Below are 15333 nucleotides of genomic sequence, written 5' to 3' on the forward strand. Positions count from 1 at the left end.
CTCCATTCTGTCCATCTCAGTTTCTTCTTCCTCTTGTTCTTGTTCCTCTTGTTCCACCTCAACTCTGTTGACTGAGGGGGAGCGCGAAGTGGAAATCAAATTTAAAATCATCCTTTTCAGGAGTCCGAAGCAAATCGCAGTCAGTAATAAAATAAACAAACACAACATTAAAGTTTTTAATGTAGACGAAACCCAGCCTGTGAGTCCCCAGTTTCCAAAAAGTTCGTCCAGCCAGCCACCTGTCTCTTTTTTGATGCTGGTGATCATTTCCTTCATCCGCTGGATGGTGGCGTGGATGTTTTCAGCCCTAGATGACAAGTTAAAACAGCAGAGACCCTCAAACTCTTCGCATCGGTGGCCATGTAACAGAAGGAGGTAATCAATGGCCGCCCGATTTTGAAGAGTTGCCTGCCTCGATGTCTCCGCTTCACCCAGGAGGTTTGTCAAGGCATCAGTTGTTAAATTAGCCTGCTTAGCTACCCAGCACTCTAGGTGGGCCAATTCACCTAGAGCCTTAGCAATTGCCACCCATGGTAAAAAGATGGTGACTGCAACTCCTTTTGCTTTTGACCAGTGTACAATTTCGTGATCACAGTCAGGGTCAATCGAACTGAGATCTCTCTTTTGGATGGCCGAATTCCGGGATAATTTACGCTGCCAATTTGCTACAGATGTTTTATTGGGTGTAAACAGGCTCAACTGTCCTAATGTGCAAGGTCCTCCTGTGTGGAGAGGGGGGATGCCTGCCCATGCTCTGTCACCGCAAATCATGAATACTTTTTTAGGGAGTCTAAGGGGTTTATGTCTGGTAGTAGTTGGGATATGTACTTCTACAGTATCTTGACACCAGTTACTTGGAACTAGACGATGGGGACGGATCTGATGATATAATTTGTCCTGTCCCTTCGGGGGGGTATAAATGAACTTAACACAAAAAGAGGCGTTGACTGAACCAAGGAGCTCCAATTCCGTGGGGTAGGAAGCTAGTTGTGGAAGGGAATGTTCGAAACGATGCCAAACAGAAAAGGGGTTCTTAATGGGACCTCTTAAAGTATAAGGGTAGGGCCGGACTTGATTGGCGGTTTGTAAATATCTGAGGAGTTCTGCGGGGAACTCCTCGGGCTTGAAGGGGATCCCTACGAGGCAGGTTGAAAGAGGGTCATCCGCTGACGCAGCCGCAAGGCAGATGTGGTCTTGGCCCATGGACCTGGCCAGCGTCGCCCATACGTTGGCCTTCGGCTGCGGGATGATCCATCCAGCGGCGTGGGGGCAGAAGCTGCTGACGATTAGGTAAACCCCGAGGAAAAGATGGAAATTCCTCAGGGGAGGAGACTGTGCTCTAGCGGGGCTCATTTTTAACTGAAAAAGACTGAAAAGAAACATATATTAACTCCAGTCAGGGACATCTGGGGGAAAGGGGAGTTCTTCCCAGTAATCGCCGTCCCTTCTCCTGCGCCTCCATGCTGCTTTTGTTACCTGGACGGACCTTTTTCCATGGGATCCAGAGACTTTCGGGACGTAGGGTCTCACCCACTTAGATGGTACCCACTTAGGTCCAGTGGGGGTGGAAACGCAAGCGTATCCACGACCCCACGTGACTAGTTCGTGAGGCCCTTCCGTCCGTCCGGTCTCCGGATCCCTGACCATAACCGGCGGCTTTTCTTTTTGATGGAACTGAGGGTTTGCACCAAAGTGCCGCACGACTGGGGGGTTCAATCCCTCGAAAGAGCAGTTTAAAAAGTTGATGGTAAACAGTGCCCTGGCCAACCGAATTGAGGGTGGTTCTGTCTTTAACACCTGTTGTTGTTGGTGTAGGACTCGTTTGATGTCTCTGTGGGTCCTTTCGACCACGGCCTGACCTGTGGGGGAATGGGGGATGCCGGTTTTATGCTCCACCCCCCATTGCTGCAGGAAGCTGCAGAATTCCCTTGAGCGGTACGCCGGACCGTTGTCAGTCTTAAGCTCCCTCGGGATCCCCATAAAGGAGAAGGCCTGGATGAGGTGTTTGATGGCATCCAAGGACTTCTCCCCTGTGTGGGCAGAGGCAAAGACTGTCCCAGAAAAGGTGTCCACTGAAACATGTACGAATTTAGAGCGGCCGAATTCCGGGAAGTGGGTGACATCTGTTTGCCACACTTCGCAACTTTTAAGTCCTCTGGGGTTTACTCCTGCACTCAAGGTGGGCAGTGCGTATTTGGAGCAGGATGGACATGCGGCCACGATCGCCTTGGCCTGTTCCCGGGTAAGATGGAACCGGCGAACAAGGCCAGGCGCATTCTGGTGGAAGAGTTGATGGCTGAGTTTCGCCTGCTCAAAAACATTTGGCAGGGGGGCCATCGCGACTGGGGCAGCGAGGGCATCTGCTCTCCTGTTACCCTCCGCAATGAACCCAGGCAACTCGGTGTGCGATCTCGTGTGCATAACATAAAAGGGATGCTCTCGGTGGGAGACAAGCTTTATTAGTTTCGAGAGCAGTTCAAAAAGAGCAATGTTGGACACTTCCTGCAAGATTGCTTGCTCTGCCCTAGAAACCACCCCCGCCACATAGGCGGAGTCAGTTACCAGATTGAAGGGTTCAGGGAACCTCTCGAATGCTCTAACAACAGCGGCCAACTCAGCAACTTGAGGTGATCCTTCCACCTCAGCAATATCTGCCTCCCACTGCTGAGTCTGAGGATCTTTCCAAGTCACGACTGACTTGTGGGATCTTCCGGACGCGTCAGTGAAAACAGTTAGAGCTTCAAGAGGTTTCCTACTCTGAACACTTTTTACGGAAAGAACGAATTGAACATCTTGATTGAAAATTTTGTGGGCAGGCCGATGTATCGAAATTTGTCCTGTAAAGGAATCTAGGGCAAATTGCAGGGCTTCGTTTTCCTGAAGCAGGTGTTCTAACATTGCTTTCGTAATTTGGCCCGATTTTAATCCAATTGGTATGTGTATGCACTGAAAATCGCACCCGGCCAGATCTCTGATCCGCGATCTCGCCTTGCGGATCAACTCAGCTACCAACTCTTGTGGCCGGGTCATCCTCTTGGATCGCTGGTGGCTAAGGAAGACCCACTCTATGATTAAGAGAGGATCATTCCCGCCTCGATCCTTCTTGGTGGTATTGCTCCATTGGAATATTACCCCATGGAGGTGTGGCAATCTTCCCATTACAATAAATTTAAAAGGCAAGCCCGGGTCGCATCTGTGGGCTTGCCTGGTGGACATACAATCTTGTACCTTTTCCAGGGCACTCTTCGCTTCTGGGGTAAGGGTCCTGGGAGAACAGAGCTCCTCTCCCCCTTTCAATAAATTGAAAAGGGGGGCTAGGTCCTCGGTGGTTAGGCCTAGCCAGGGCCTTACCCAATTCAATGCCCCACACAGTTGATGAAGGTCCGCAAGGGTGCTTACCTCTGTTTTGATTTCTAATTTCTGAGGAACAATGGTCCTCTTACTGATCTCAAGTCCGAGGTACCGCCAAGGTGGCATCCGCTGAACCTTCTCTTCTTGCAGCTCGAACCCTGCAGCAATCAATGCATTGATTGTCAGGTCAAGCGCGTGGGACAGAACGTCATCGTTCGGGGCACACACAAGGACATCATCCATATAATGATGAATGATGGCCTTGTCCGCGGCTGCGCGGACAGGGGACAGCAAGGAAGCTACAAACCACTGGCAAATGACAGGAGAGTTTTTCATCCCTTGTGGGAGAACTCGCCAGTGGTATCGCTTCCTTGGGGCTGCTCGGTTGGTAGTTGGTACCGAGAACGCAAAACGCGGGGCATCGTCAGGGTGGAGAGGAATTTGAAAAAAACAATCTTTAATATCTATAATTGCCAATTGCCAATTTTGGGGTAGCATGGTCGGGGAAGGCATCCCTGGTTGTAAAGATCCCATGTCCTCTATTACATTGTTGATTTGTCGGAGGTCGTGGAGGAGCCGCCACTTGTCCTTCCCCGGCTTTTTGATCACAAAGACTGGGGAGTTCCAAGGGCTGTTTGTTTCGACTATATGGCCTTTAGCCAATTGCTCTTCCACGAGCTCCTCGAGCGCCTTCAATTTTTCTTTGGATAGCGGCCACTGCTCTACCCAGACTGGGGAATCCGTTAGCCAATTTAGTTTTTGGGTACGGCGCTCCTCAGTGACCGCTACGGAAAAATCCTGTGAGGGGTCGGGAATATCAATTGTGACCCCCCATTGGGACATAAGATCTCTTCCAAGCAGGGGTTCCTTGAAATCCAAAACGAAAGGGCGAATATTAGCCAATTGCCCTCCCGGTCCCTTAATTTGGACCACGCTTTTCGATTGTTTCGCCAATTGTAGGCCCCCTACACCTTGTACGTGTCCTGCCACGTTTTGCAAAGCCCAATGTGACGGCCAGTCTTTGGCAGGCACGACCGTCACATCTGCTCCCGTGTCTAACAGGCCCGTGATTTTAAGGGCCTCCCCACCCACACTAAACTCACAAGCTACCCGGGGTCTTTTTTCAGTGATGGCCTGCACTGGGCAGACCATCAAGGTCTCAGATGTTACTCTTGGTCCCCGGGTAGGAATCATCTGGGCGATGACTTGGCCTTTCGCTAAGTAAGTAGGTGGGTGGGCACAGCGCAGCCAGAGAACGAGTCTCCCAGGGTTGTTAACCAGCGTACCTGGGAGAATTTCGATCTCCAGCGGTGTGTGTTTACAGTCCCCGATTACGATGAACTCACCTTCTTCGACTGGCCAAGGGCCCTGCTCCTCGGTATTTACCGATGTAAAGACCCAGTCGGCGGTCCTCAGGTGCAAGCCTTCGGTAAGCCGTAATCGATATGGGGAGTGTCTTGAATCTGTTGATAGGATGGGTTTGGAAAGGTCATGGTCAGTAAGTATTGTCACATCCGGTGAAGTTTTGTTCCCATTGTTAATGTCATTGGGCAGCATGTCATTGGCGCTCTGCTGGTCTTTTGCTCCCCCTTTCATTTGGTCCACCCTATTTTTGTCTTGGCGCCGGGTGGACCCGCGCTCCCCACTCAGTTTTTTTGGTTGTCCATTTGCCTCACTTGCTCCTCTCTCCCACCTCCCCCTTTTTTGTTTTTAAAAGCGTCAAAGTCCTTTTTTAGTTGGCACTGTGTTGCCCAATGCCCTACATCCCCACAAAGATAACAACGTTGCCGGTTAGGGACATATGGTCTTCTTTGTGGGGTTGGCTCAGCAGGAGGCTGCGTGATGGCTGCGGCAACTTTAGGGGTCTTCTTCTGTTGCGTTGTATCAGCAGTCTGTAGCAGTGGAACTTTAACCTGACAGACGCGAAGCATTTCAGCTGTCGTGGGAGGGGGATCTAAGGGAAGGCTAAAAATTGCAGTTTTACATAATGAGTTGGCGTTGTTAAAAGCCATTTCCCTTAGAATTCCTTTTCTCGCTGTCACATCTGGAACTTGAAGCTCTACTGCTCGGGCGAGCCTTTCTACAAAGGCGGTGAATGACTCCTCCTGCTCCTGAAAGATCTTAGAATAAGGTGTTACTGGGCCATCGGGGGCCATTCCAAAAAAGGCTGCCATCGCGTGGTCCCGCACAACATTGAGGGCTTTAGGTGGCATGATATTTGCTTGATCGACAGGCGCTGTCCAGCGTCCCTCACCCAACAGATGGTCCAAGGTGAGGGCATTCCCCTCCTCATCGACCGCGGTTTCAGGGTCGACGAGGAGACTTGGCAAGGCATCTGAAAGCAGCCGCCTCCATGCTGATTCCCAGAGTTGAAATTCTGTGGAATTCATCAGGCATGAAAACAGCTGCCTCAGATCCGCGGGTGTTACAGCAGCCACACTCAGATCAGAGCGGAGGAGCCCCCTAAAATAGGGACTCTCCCGCCCATAATCCTTGTGGGCCTTGCACAAGTCTTTGATGGCTGATTGGGGGAATGGGTGATACACTGGACGCACCTGATGCCCTCCACGAGAATGTTTATAGACCACTGGGGCTAGTGTAGGGATAGGGGGAGGCTGGTGGAACTGGGAAGGCTCAGACTCTGGCCCCGCCCCCTCTGGTCCTGGACAGTGGGAACCAGGGGGGGGAGCGTGGGAACAGGAAGTGGGGGAGTCTCGCCTTCCGGGAGGGGGAGTGGTTTGAACAGCTGATGAGGTCATTAGGGTGTTCCTGGGGGCGGAGACACAGGGAGGAGCTAGGGGAGGGGCAGGAGGAGGGGTCATCGGGGAAGGCGGAGAAAGGGGAGGGGCACAGGGGACGAACGGGGGAGGAGTTTTACGAGAAGGGGGAGGAGTTGAGGATAGGAAAGGGTTGGTCTGAGCAGGGGTGGGGAGAAAGGGATTGTGGGGAAAGGGAGAGGGGGATGGGGAGAACCGAGCCATGCGGTCTCCGCCATTTTGTGAGGATAGGGTAAGGGAGCCATCTTGGGGTTGGAATTCCCCATCAATACTAAATCTTACTCTGGGTTTATGAACCGGGAAAGATGAGGGTAGGGAAAGCTCTCGGACCATCTGGCCAGGATGGTTCGAGAGACCCCGGGCAGTCCGGCCAAGACTGCTCGGGCGGGGGGATCCAGGCATTTTGAAGGAGCCTGAGCGGGCAGGCTGAGTGCCTGCCGCTCCTTTCAAAATGCCTTTCTGGGGACAAAGGGGTTTTGGGGAAGGCTTAGGGGAGGGAGAACAAGGGGACGGCTGCCTTTTATGTGGCTCCTTTTGTACTTCACTCTGTTTTCGTATCGCAGAACTGAGCTGCGCGGTCAAATTGAAATAATTTTGCACTTCTTTATCCCCCGCCCCTGCCAATTGAAATAATTTTCTTTCCACAGTGCTCCAAAATCGGGCAGAGTGGAGTTGGTCGGGGGATATCTTTGGGAAGTACAAAAAAAGCCATCTAACAAAGCGTTTTAAATCACTTTTCGGGACATTCAACTTGGACTCCAAAACAACAACCTTTAAACTATGATACACACTTCTTTGGGTAACCGAAAGCCTCACACCTATGCTTTCCGAATAGGGTTACCCTCAGCTAACACCTGAGCAAACTAAAACAAAACAAAGGACAAACTGCACAGCTCACTTAAAACCAAGAGAGGATTCCACCTCTTCGGGGAGCGGCAATTAACAAAAAGGACAACGGAACCACAAAATAATTCTACAAACGGAAAACAACAAAAGGGGATCCGAGGGTGAGTCTAAGACGAGAGAAAAGGGCAAACCCAATTCCCCCGGGCTGCGCAGCCAGAATCGCCTTAGGCGATTCCCTTCCAATCCAGTTTTCCCCCACCCCTGGGAGAAAACCTTCCCTAGTAAGTACCCCAGCTGAGATACTTACCCTCACCTCGGATCCAGCGAAGCTCAGGGTCGCTGACCGGCCGCCTGGAGAGGATTCCTCGGGTGGTAAGGAGTTGTCCTCTCCGCCCTCGGGAGCGAGCTGTGAAGCCGCTCAAACCGGGGGAAGCGTGACGTCCAGAGACTGTTTTCGGGCTCTTCAAGCCCTAGTCCTGACCGCAGGGTCCACTCCGTCGCCGGGGGGCCCCACGTTGGGCGCCAGAAACGCTGTCGTGGTGCCTTGTCGCTTTGCACAGACCACAGGCTAGCTCAGAGGCACTGCGGCTGGCGTTCTGTGGGTCGGGGCAGCAAGGCACGCAAGCTACCTCCTCCCCGTGGGTGCTTGGTTCCCCCTCGGGCGACAGGACTGAAGATATATTCACGACTATGGCGGCAGGAAGAAGTCGACTCTTGAGAGCAGTGCAAACAGATGGTTTATTTAGGGAGCATAGAACGGAGCTCTACCTCGGGAGGCGACTGCTCTCAGAGAGCCCCGAGCAGAGCTGTGCGAGAACTTTTAACCGGGGGAGGGTTCAGGGGAGGCGACAACGGGTCAGCCAATGGGAAAATGAGGGGGTGTAACCGGGGGTGTTAACTTTAAGATGGGGGTCCAATCCCAAGAGGGAGGGAGGAGGTTGCTCGGGCACCCACCAATCACTCGACGCCCTTCCTGGATCTTTCCAGAACCCAGGGAAGGGCCCCGAAGTGACGGACAGGGCGCCCAAGGGGAGAGAGAGGGGATTGACAACCGGGGTAGTGTGGTAGGGATGATTGACATTTATCGGACTATTATATAACAAACCTGGGGACAAAACCATTTGGGGAAAATCAGGGGGTACAAGGAACAAACCAATTTACAGAGAACTTTAAAACATACGCAAAACTTATCAACAAATCTTAAAAACACGCCGCTACAAACAACAACAAAAAAAAACACAGAAAAAAACCCACAAAACCCCAAAAAACCCCCCCCAAGAAGCTTAAACAAATATCCCCTCAAAAACAACAACAAAACAAAAACAAAAAACAAGACCAAAAAACCCCAACAAAACAAAACAAAACAAAAAAAAAAAAAAAAAAAAAAAAAAAAAAAAAAAACAAAAAACAAAAACAAAAACAAAAAAACCCACAACACAAAACCACCCCCAGAACCCCCCAGAAAACCCCAAAACTGAACAAGAGGTTTTGGGGTTTTGTTCTGAAAAATAGAAATGCACAGAAAGGCTTATTGCTACAAAACTTGGCTTTACGAGTTGCCTTAAAAAATGCCTAAAGTTAATGATGGGTCAGTAGCAGCATTTTAAGAGAAGCTGAAGCTGAGCTTATGACTTACATTTCCTTCAAGTAAACGAAACTTAACAAACTTAAACAGAGACACTTTGCTTACAGACCTCTGTGTGGTGGTAAATCACCTTCCTTTGGGGCACTTTGGGGTTCTATCACTGACAGTAGGTGAATATATTGCTTGGGCTGATTTTCCCTGTTTGTTCATGGTACCTCTGATTTATCTCCTAAATTCCCCTGATTTCTGCTTAGTTGAACATTACTGTAATTCATGCACTGCTAAATAAGTTCTCTCAAATAACCTGCTCAGGCTGGTAAATACCAGACTTCATTTATTACACAGTAAATAACTGCCCAATCCATGTGGAGTCCATCTTTATCTGTGCCCTCTGTTTCCCTGGACACTGCAGACACTCAGGCCTTTCTTTAACCCATATTGTGCTTTTAGCTGCACCTCTGAAGGCAGAGCTTGCTCCACACCTCTGCTGTGTGCTCTGAACTGGGTGGGTGAGGCAGCCCAGACTTGTTTTCCCACTGTCTCCTGGCTGTGGTCAGGAATCCGCCAGCTCTGCCTGCACCTGCCGAGCATCAGCTCTGGGGCTGCAGGTCCTTTCTCTCTTTCCCTTTTCTGATGCTGAGTACAATCTGTTCTGGGACAAGATCGACCTGAATGCAAACAAGATAAGGGAAAATTACCTTTCCGTCCTTCAGGTTTCTCTGTTGGAATGGAAGGTCATGTGGGTAGTGGGTACAGTGTCAAACCTAAAGCTTTTGGTAAAGTGTATAAATGATGTATTGGCATTTTGACAGATAACTTCTGGGTGCTCTAATAATATTCCTATGACACTCATGTATCAAGTTACTCATAATTTAGAATGAAATATGCTTTCTCATATAAAATAAATAAAAAGTTGTATTTTCTGCCATAGAAAAGAAGTAGGTCCCATTGCTGTTTCCTGTTGTCACATTTTTCTTAGGAGGATATGTTTTCTTTCTTTTTTCCATTTATTTTTCCTCCTCTGTTTTATATACCTAAAAGAAATTACTTAAAATACATCTCTGCGTATACTATAAGCTCATTGTACGAAGACAGGATTGAAAATTTAAAAAAAAAAATAAAAAATAAAAGTGTGACATCTTTTCCTTATGGATGGCACCCGTTTGGACAAAAAGTGGTGATGAGCAAAACTCTGAAAAAATGTGTTTAAAAATGAATTTGAAGCATTAAGAAAGATTCAGTTTTTTGGATGTATTCACTTCTAATTGTTATGGCAACAAAGAATTGGAAAATTCACATTGTTCTGTTGCATGTCAGATATGTATTTGCTGATCAAACATGCTGACAACTGCGTTGTCAAATATGAAAACTGCATGCTCAAAAATAAATACTTTTATTTTAATGTTGCATGGCATTTAAAGGACTGAGTGTATCAGCACAGGTTTGCATGTCACATACTTGATTTTTAATGTGAATCTGCTTCTGACTTGCTGTAAATTTGTATGTAATCTTTTTCTTACCCTATGGGCATAGATACTGCAGGGAGGAATGCAAATTTTCTTTTAAAATAGTTATTTTTTAGCTGTTCAGAGGGTCTATGGGTAGGATGAATCAAAGGTATCTGTGGTGTAGAGCACAAGAGTAGGACCACGAGCCCTGACTGGTTTCCAGTTCAGTTTCCTCGCTGTAACTGTGTAACAGGAACGTCCTAATTTTACCCCTCAGCTTTCCCACCTGGAGCTAACCACACTGCCCTTATAAAACACTTCACACCTGAGCAGTTCTAGGTAAGAACTGTTCTAATCATTATTTTATTTTCAAGAGACTTCCTACTGCATAGGATATACTGTCCAGGTGGAGAGATGGAGCCGTTATCTGTGGGATACTGCAGGCTAAGGATGCATTTCATTTAACTTCCACTTTTATTATACAGCATACACTCAGCTGTATTTTTTTCATTCTCTAAGGAGACGTGATAGGGAACATAAGAATGCAGGAATGGTCCGTAGAGATAAGTGTATTGCAATTTATTCTTGTTTTGCTGGCACAGAATACTGGAGCAGATTTACAAGTGGAATTTGCAGAGGGAAAAAAGTTATTATTGTCCCCATCTGTAAGGAGAGCTAGTCCAGTGATTTGGACTGTGTGACATAATTTAAATTCGGTTTCCCCTTCCGTTGCAGATTTCTTGGGTTTCCTTAAGTGAGTCGCTTTTCTTCACAGGGCAATTCTCCATCTGTAACTTTGGAATAATGGAATTTTCCTCTGGAACGTGCAGGGCTCAAGAGAACTGGTGGGGCTCTGCCACTTCAGCCCCAGGGCCACAATGCTCTGAAAGACAAGAGAAACTTCCAGAACTAACTAAATTAGCTTAGTTTGGACCATCTGTGCCTAGGGCTAGAACTAGCCAGGGCAGAGGAACATGGGGAGAGGGAAACTTTCAGATGAAGACTCAGTTTTTTCTTTTAATTCAAAATTCCGAACAAACTGTCTTTGGTCCCATTTTTGTGGTCGGTGCCCCGACACTTGAAATTACAGGTACAAAATGTGTTCCTAAGCAAAAAATTAATGGAAAATTATATGTGTTTTTTGAGGAAGAATAAAGTATGTTAAATTTGTTGAAAAAGCATGTGGAGAAAATGAAAACGCAGTTGTTAAAATCAAATGTTCGGCATTTCCTCCAAAATTCCTTCATAAATCACACATTTAACTTCTGAAGCACACCAAATAATATCACCCCAGATTCACAATTGTCAAAGTGAACAACTTCCACACTAAATAGCAGTTAAATGTTATTTGAAAGAGCTGATATACAGTATATTAAATAACAAAGATGCTGACACAGTCTCAACTGTAGTAGTTCTAATTATTGCACTACTCCATGCTATATTATATCACATGGCATAATTTAGTGTATCTTTCTTTGTCAGTGTATTACTCATCATTTTACAAATTACAGCTCTTTTATAGGAAGGTAATTCATACTTGGACATAGTGCTAAAATGATGGAGTGTTTTCCTTTTTTTATCAATCACTGATCTTTCAAACTTTTGCATTTAGCAGTATTAATCATGTTTATTAGCCAAGTGTTGTCATAAAGTATGGAATTTCTCTATTACTTTCATACCCAATTAAAATGGGTTTTTGCTTGCTATCTCTATCTGCTGCACTCTAATAATCTGTTTGCTTATTCTAATTTAGATACTTGTTCATAAATCCAAAACAAAATCAATGCTGCGGTTACATATTTTTCTAATAGTCTATAATATAAGTGACAGTGTGGGGTGTACCTGAGAGGGAAGGGATCTTAAAATACCTTTTAACTCCAGAAATGTTCAGTGTAACTTTTTTTTTTTTTTTTTGAAGTGTTCTGTTTTGTGGACCAGATGTATTTTGGAATTCACTAGCATGGTCTAGTTAACCTGCTGTTTAGAAGGAATTTGTTATTCGAGCGTGTAATACTGCAAAAACTACAGTCTGTAAAATTGCTGCAGAAGACCAGACAGAGATTTGAAACACCAAGTGCTCAAGTTTCCTAGACTTTGTGTTTGTTGTAAGACAGTAATTACTATGCATAATAGATATCTGGACTCCTAAGCTGAAATTCCTGAATATTGATGATTTCCTGGCACAGCCTGTGCCCGGCTCATTTAACCCACCAAGTGAAGGGTTTCACGTGGGGCATCCCCAGGGCCAGGCCCTGCAGTGGAGGGGGAGCTACTGGAGCTCAAAAATAGCCAAACTTGGGGATGAACTGTAGCAAGCTCTTCAGGGGTGAATTCCAGCTGGAATGTGGTGACACTGGAGGGAGGGAATGGCCAAGTACCTCCAGGATTGACAGGGCAGAGGCCTGATGAGCACAAGGGTGGACTTAGATGAGTGTCTGGCAGGGACTGGTGGCCTCATGTCCTGTGATGGCAGGAGGTGGTGACTCAGCCTCTCAGATGTTCCCATTCTGATAATTCACTTAATCATGACTGATGATTTCATCCTCAGACATTTAGCTTTTCCTGTTTCCATTAACCAAAGTTTTGAAAATAGGTGATGCTGAAAGTGTCTAGAGGTGTTTTTTATCCCTGATGCTTTTTTTATTAATTTATTTTTTGAAAAATTCAGGTGCAGGTTCCAGGTGCTGTGCCTGTGCCAGGTGCTCAGCCGTGGTAAGAAGTGTTGGCTCATTGCTAACCAAGCAAAATATCTCTGAATAAAGGTACATGCCAGTCATGGTTTGTTGTGCCCTGTTTTGCAGGTGGGAGTGAATCCTCCTGGGACAAAGACAAGCTCCAGTCTCCAATCACGACGGGATCCCAGCACAGCATTGGTCACCCCACACTGTCAGGGCAGTCGAGCCTCGGGAGTGCTCACCCGCTCAGCCCTCTCCAGCAGAACCACCTGCTCACCAACAGTACGTACTGGGATCCTGCTGGGAAAAAAAGAGTGCCTGGAGCCCTGCTGGGAGCTGGGCTTGCCTTCCTTCCCAGCTTCAGGGAGGGGGAAAATGATGGGAGATATGTGAGTAACAGGAGGGTCAGTCCTTCCACTGCCAGCTGTGCTTGTGTCTCATGTCCAAGCCACCCTCTGCACTCAGTCCAAGTCCAAGTGACTATTCCCTCTTGGAATAGTCAATCACTCACTACTGGGTTTGGGGCTGTTTTTCATTGACATTTCCATGGCCTGGATTGAAAGGAGAAATCATAAAGTTGCTTAAAATTTTTAACTGTGTGAGAAAATTCTCTTCCAGATGAAAATGCTGACCTGCCAAATAAAATAAGAGAGCAAGGAGTAAATGCAAAATGTCCAGTTAAAAGGTCATCCACTGAACCCAGCTATCCAGTGCAACTGGAATAAAATGACACAGGTTGGATTTGGAACTTAGAGCTCCCTGAAAAGCCATCTCTTTTCTTTCCCTTAGGAAAGAAGCAAGTGGGAAGCCATCAGTTCCACTTCTTTGTGCCCAAAGAGGGAAGAAAGGGAAGGAAAAAGTTTTCCAAGAAAGGTGCTTGGGATTAATCTTTTAAAAATTAGTGAGGAGTAAATTTATTCCTATAGTTGGTGATGGATGACAAATGAAAACCTCATGATTTATGAACTCTTTCTATTTGTTTAAGTTCTTCATCCTCCAAGTTCTGGAAGTTCATTTTTGGTGTTAGTTTTGGTGGATGAGTGACTTTTCTGGCTCCTTACACAATTTTTGGAGTAGTCAGTTCATTGCTACCTCTGTCAGGTCCCAGACTTCAGCAAATCAGAGCTATTGAAATGACTCCTACAAAATGAGTCTGCTGTGTTTGTGGGAAGGTGAGGACCTGAGCATTTTGCATTAAGTGTCAGTAGTTAAAAATCACCAAGTCATAGGACTCAAATTCTCTGCAGTTTGTCCTTTCATTTTATATTCTTGTGTAATTCAATACCTGGGTTTCTTTTACACACAGACATTTTGTGTTCTTCTCTGTTAAGGATATTTTCCAGTGGATTTTGTAGTAGGTGAATGTCTATAGGCTGTTAAAGGGTGTACTGGATGTCAGACATTATGCCCAATGATTTGCAAGTGCAGGATATATTTTCCTCATAGTCCTCTGAAATGTTTGATGGATTGTGTCTTAAAACTGGTGATGTGCTGTTAAATTCTGCTTGTAGTTTGCATTTAGTTTGCATGTCAATTGGACTTTAAGTAGACATACAACTCAATATGGCCAGATGGTGTCTGGGAGTTTTGGAACTCTATAGAGGATGAGGAAAGATTATTGGGCTGTTAAGGGAGATCTGCAAGGGAACAAAGGCTTGTGGATGCAGGCACTGGGGGGGATTGTCAGTGTGGTTTGAAGTGAAGGGAGATGTATGTGGGCCTTAGTTATTGTCTATCATAATTAATATTGGTGTGGATCATCATATAAAATAGAGAGTGAGTCATTAGACATCAGAGTTGTTGATTATGTTAAACAGGAATAGTGTGGGAGCTGGGAATATTGCAATTCTGCCTTTCCTGGTGGGCACCGTAGTGTTTTTTTATCACTGGAGTCAAATTCTGTAGGAATAACATAAGATATGTCAGTCAGTGGTATTTTTTAATGTTAGTTGTTGTCATGCACCGAAATGGTGACTGGCTTTCTCCTTTAAAATAGTTAGGATAGACCCAAAAGTTAAAAAGATTTTAACAATACACAATCTCAATGTCATGTGGTAATGACTAGCTATATGTTTGTATTATTTAATACTTGCACCAGAATTTTTTAATGAGGATTTGTAATCTAAATGTCCTTTAGAAAAGTGATAAGACAGAGTCCTGTTTTTGTTTTCTGAAAAATTAATTTTGGGTACTCGGTCTGTAGCTGTCTTCAAGTGGTTCCTCTAAAGAACTCTTGAAAGCACGATAACCTGAACAATTTCTTCAGTGAACTCCTGTCTTGGTCTTGCTTTCCAGCGCAGTCATTACTAAATACAAGAAGTAATGCACATGCTAAAATGGATATTAATGAAGTATGAGAATCCAATTCTTGCTAGCAGTAACTTCACCTTTTTGGCAATGTCAAGGTCTGCAAGTTGATCCAAATAAATTTCATGCCTTCTTAAATTGGTTTGTATCCATAGCAGAAGACAATTTAAAGTGGCGTTTTGAAAATTAAAACTTCCGGCAACAATTTTAACCTCCCATTATGTGTTGCAGTTCACAGACCTTCTGTACAATCACTGAGTGGTGTCTGTAATCCAAGCCACAGCCTCCTGGATTCAAGAAATAGTCAGAGTATAAAAATTTAGTATGGTATCGCTGAGAAGTAG

The 15333-nt window shown here is 46.0% G+C and overlaps 1 protein-coding gene across 3 annotated transcripts in view; it reads left to right on the forward strand.

The window, feature by feature from the left end:
* The window catches only part of DACH2 (dachshund family transcription factor 2), a 256065-nt gene that overhangs the window by 182842 nt on the left and 57890 nt on the right, over positions 1 to 15333 (forward strand). For all 3 annotated transcript variants that reach the window (XM_040090018.2, XM_040090019.1, XM_040090020.2), the window contains exon 4: positions 12809 to 12964. In XM_040090018.2, the coding sequence (XP_039945952.1) occupies positions 12809 to 12964 (156 nt within the window). The remainder of the gene's footprint in view (positions 1 to 12808; positions 12965 to 15333) is intronic.

Source organism: Hirundo rustica, chromosome Z (assembly GCF_015227805.2).
Source record: "Hirundo rustica isolate bHirRus1 chromosome Z, bHirRus1.pri.v3, whole genome shotgun sequence".
Taxonomy (NCBI): domain Eukaryota; kingdom Metazoa; phylum Chordata; class Aves; order Passeriformes; family Hirundinidae; genus Hirundo; species Hirundo rustica.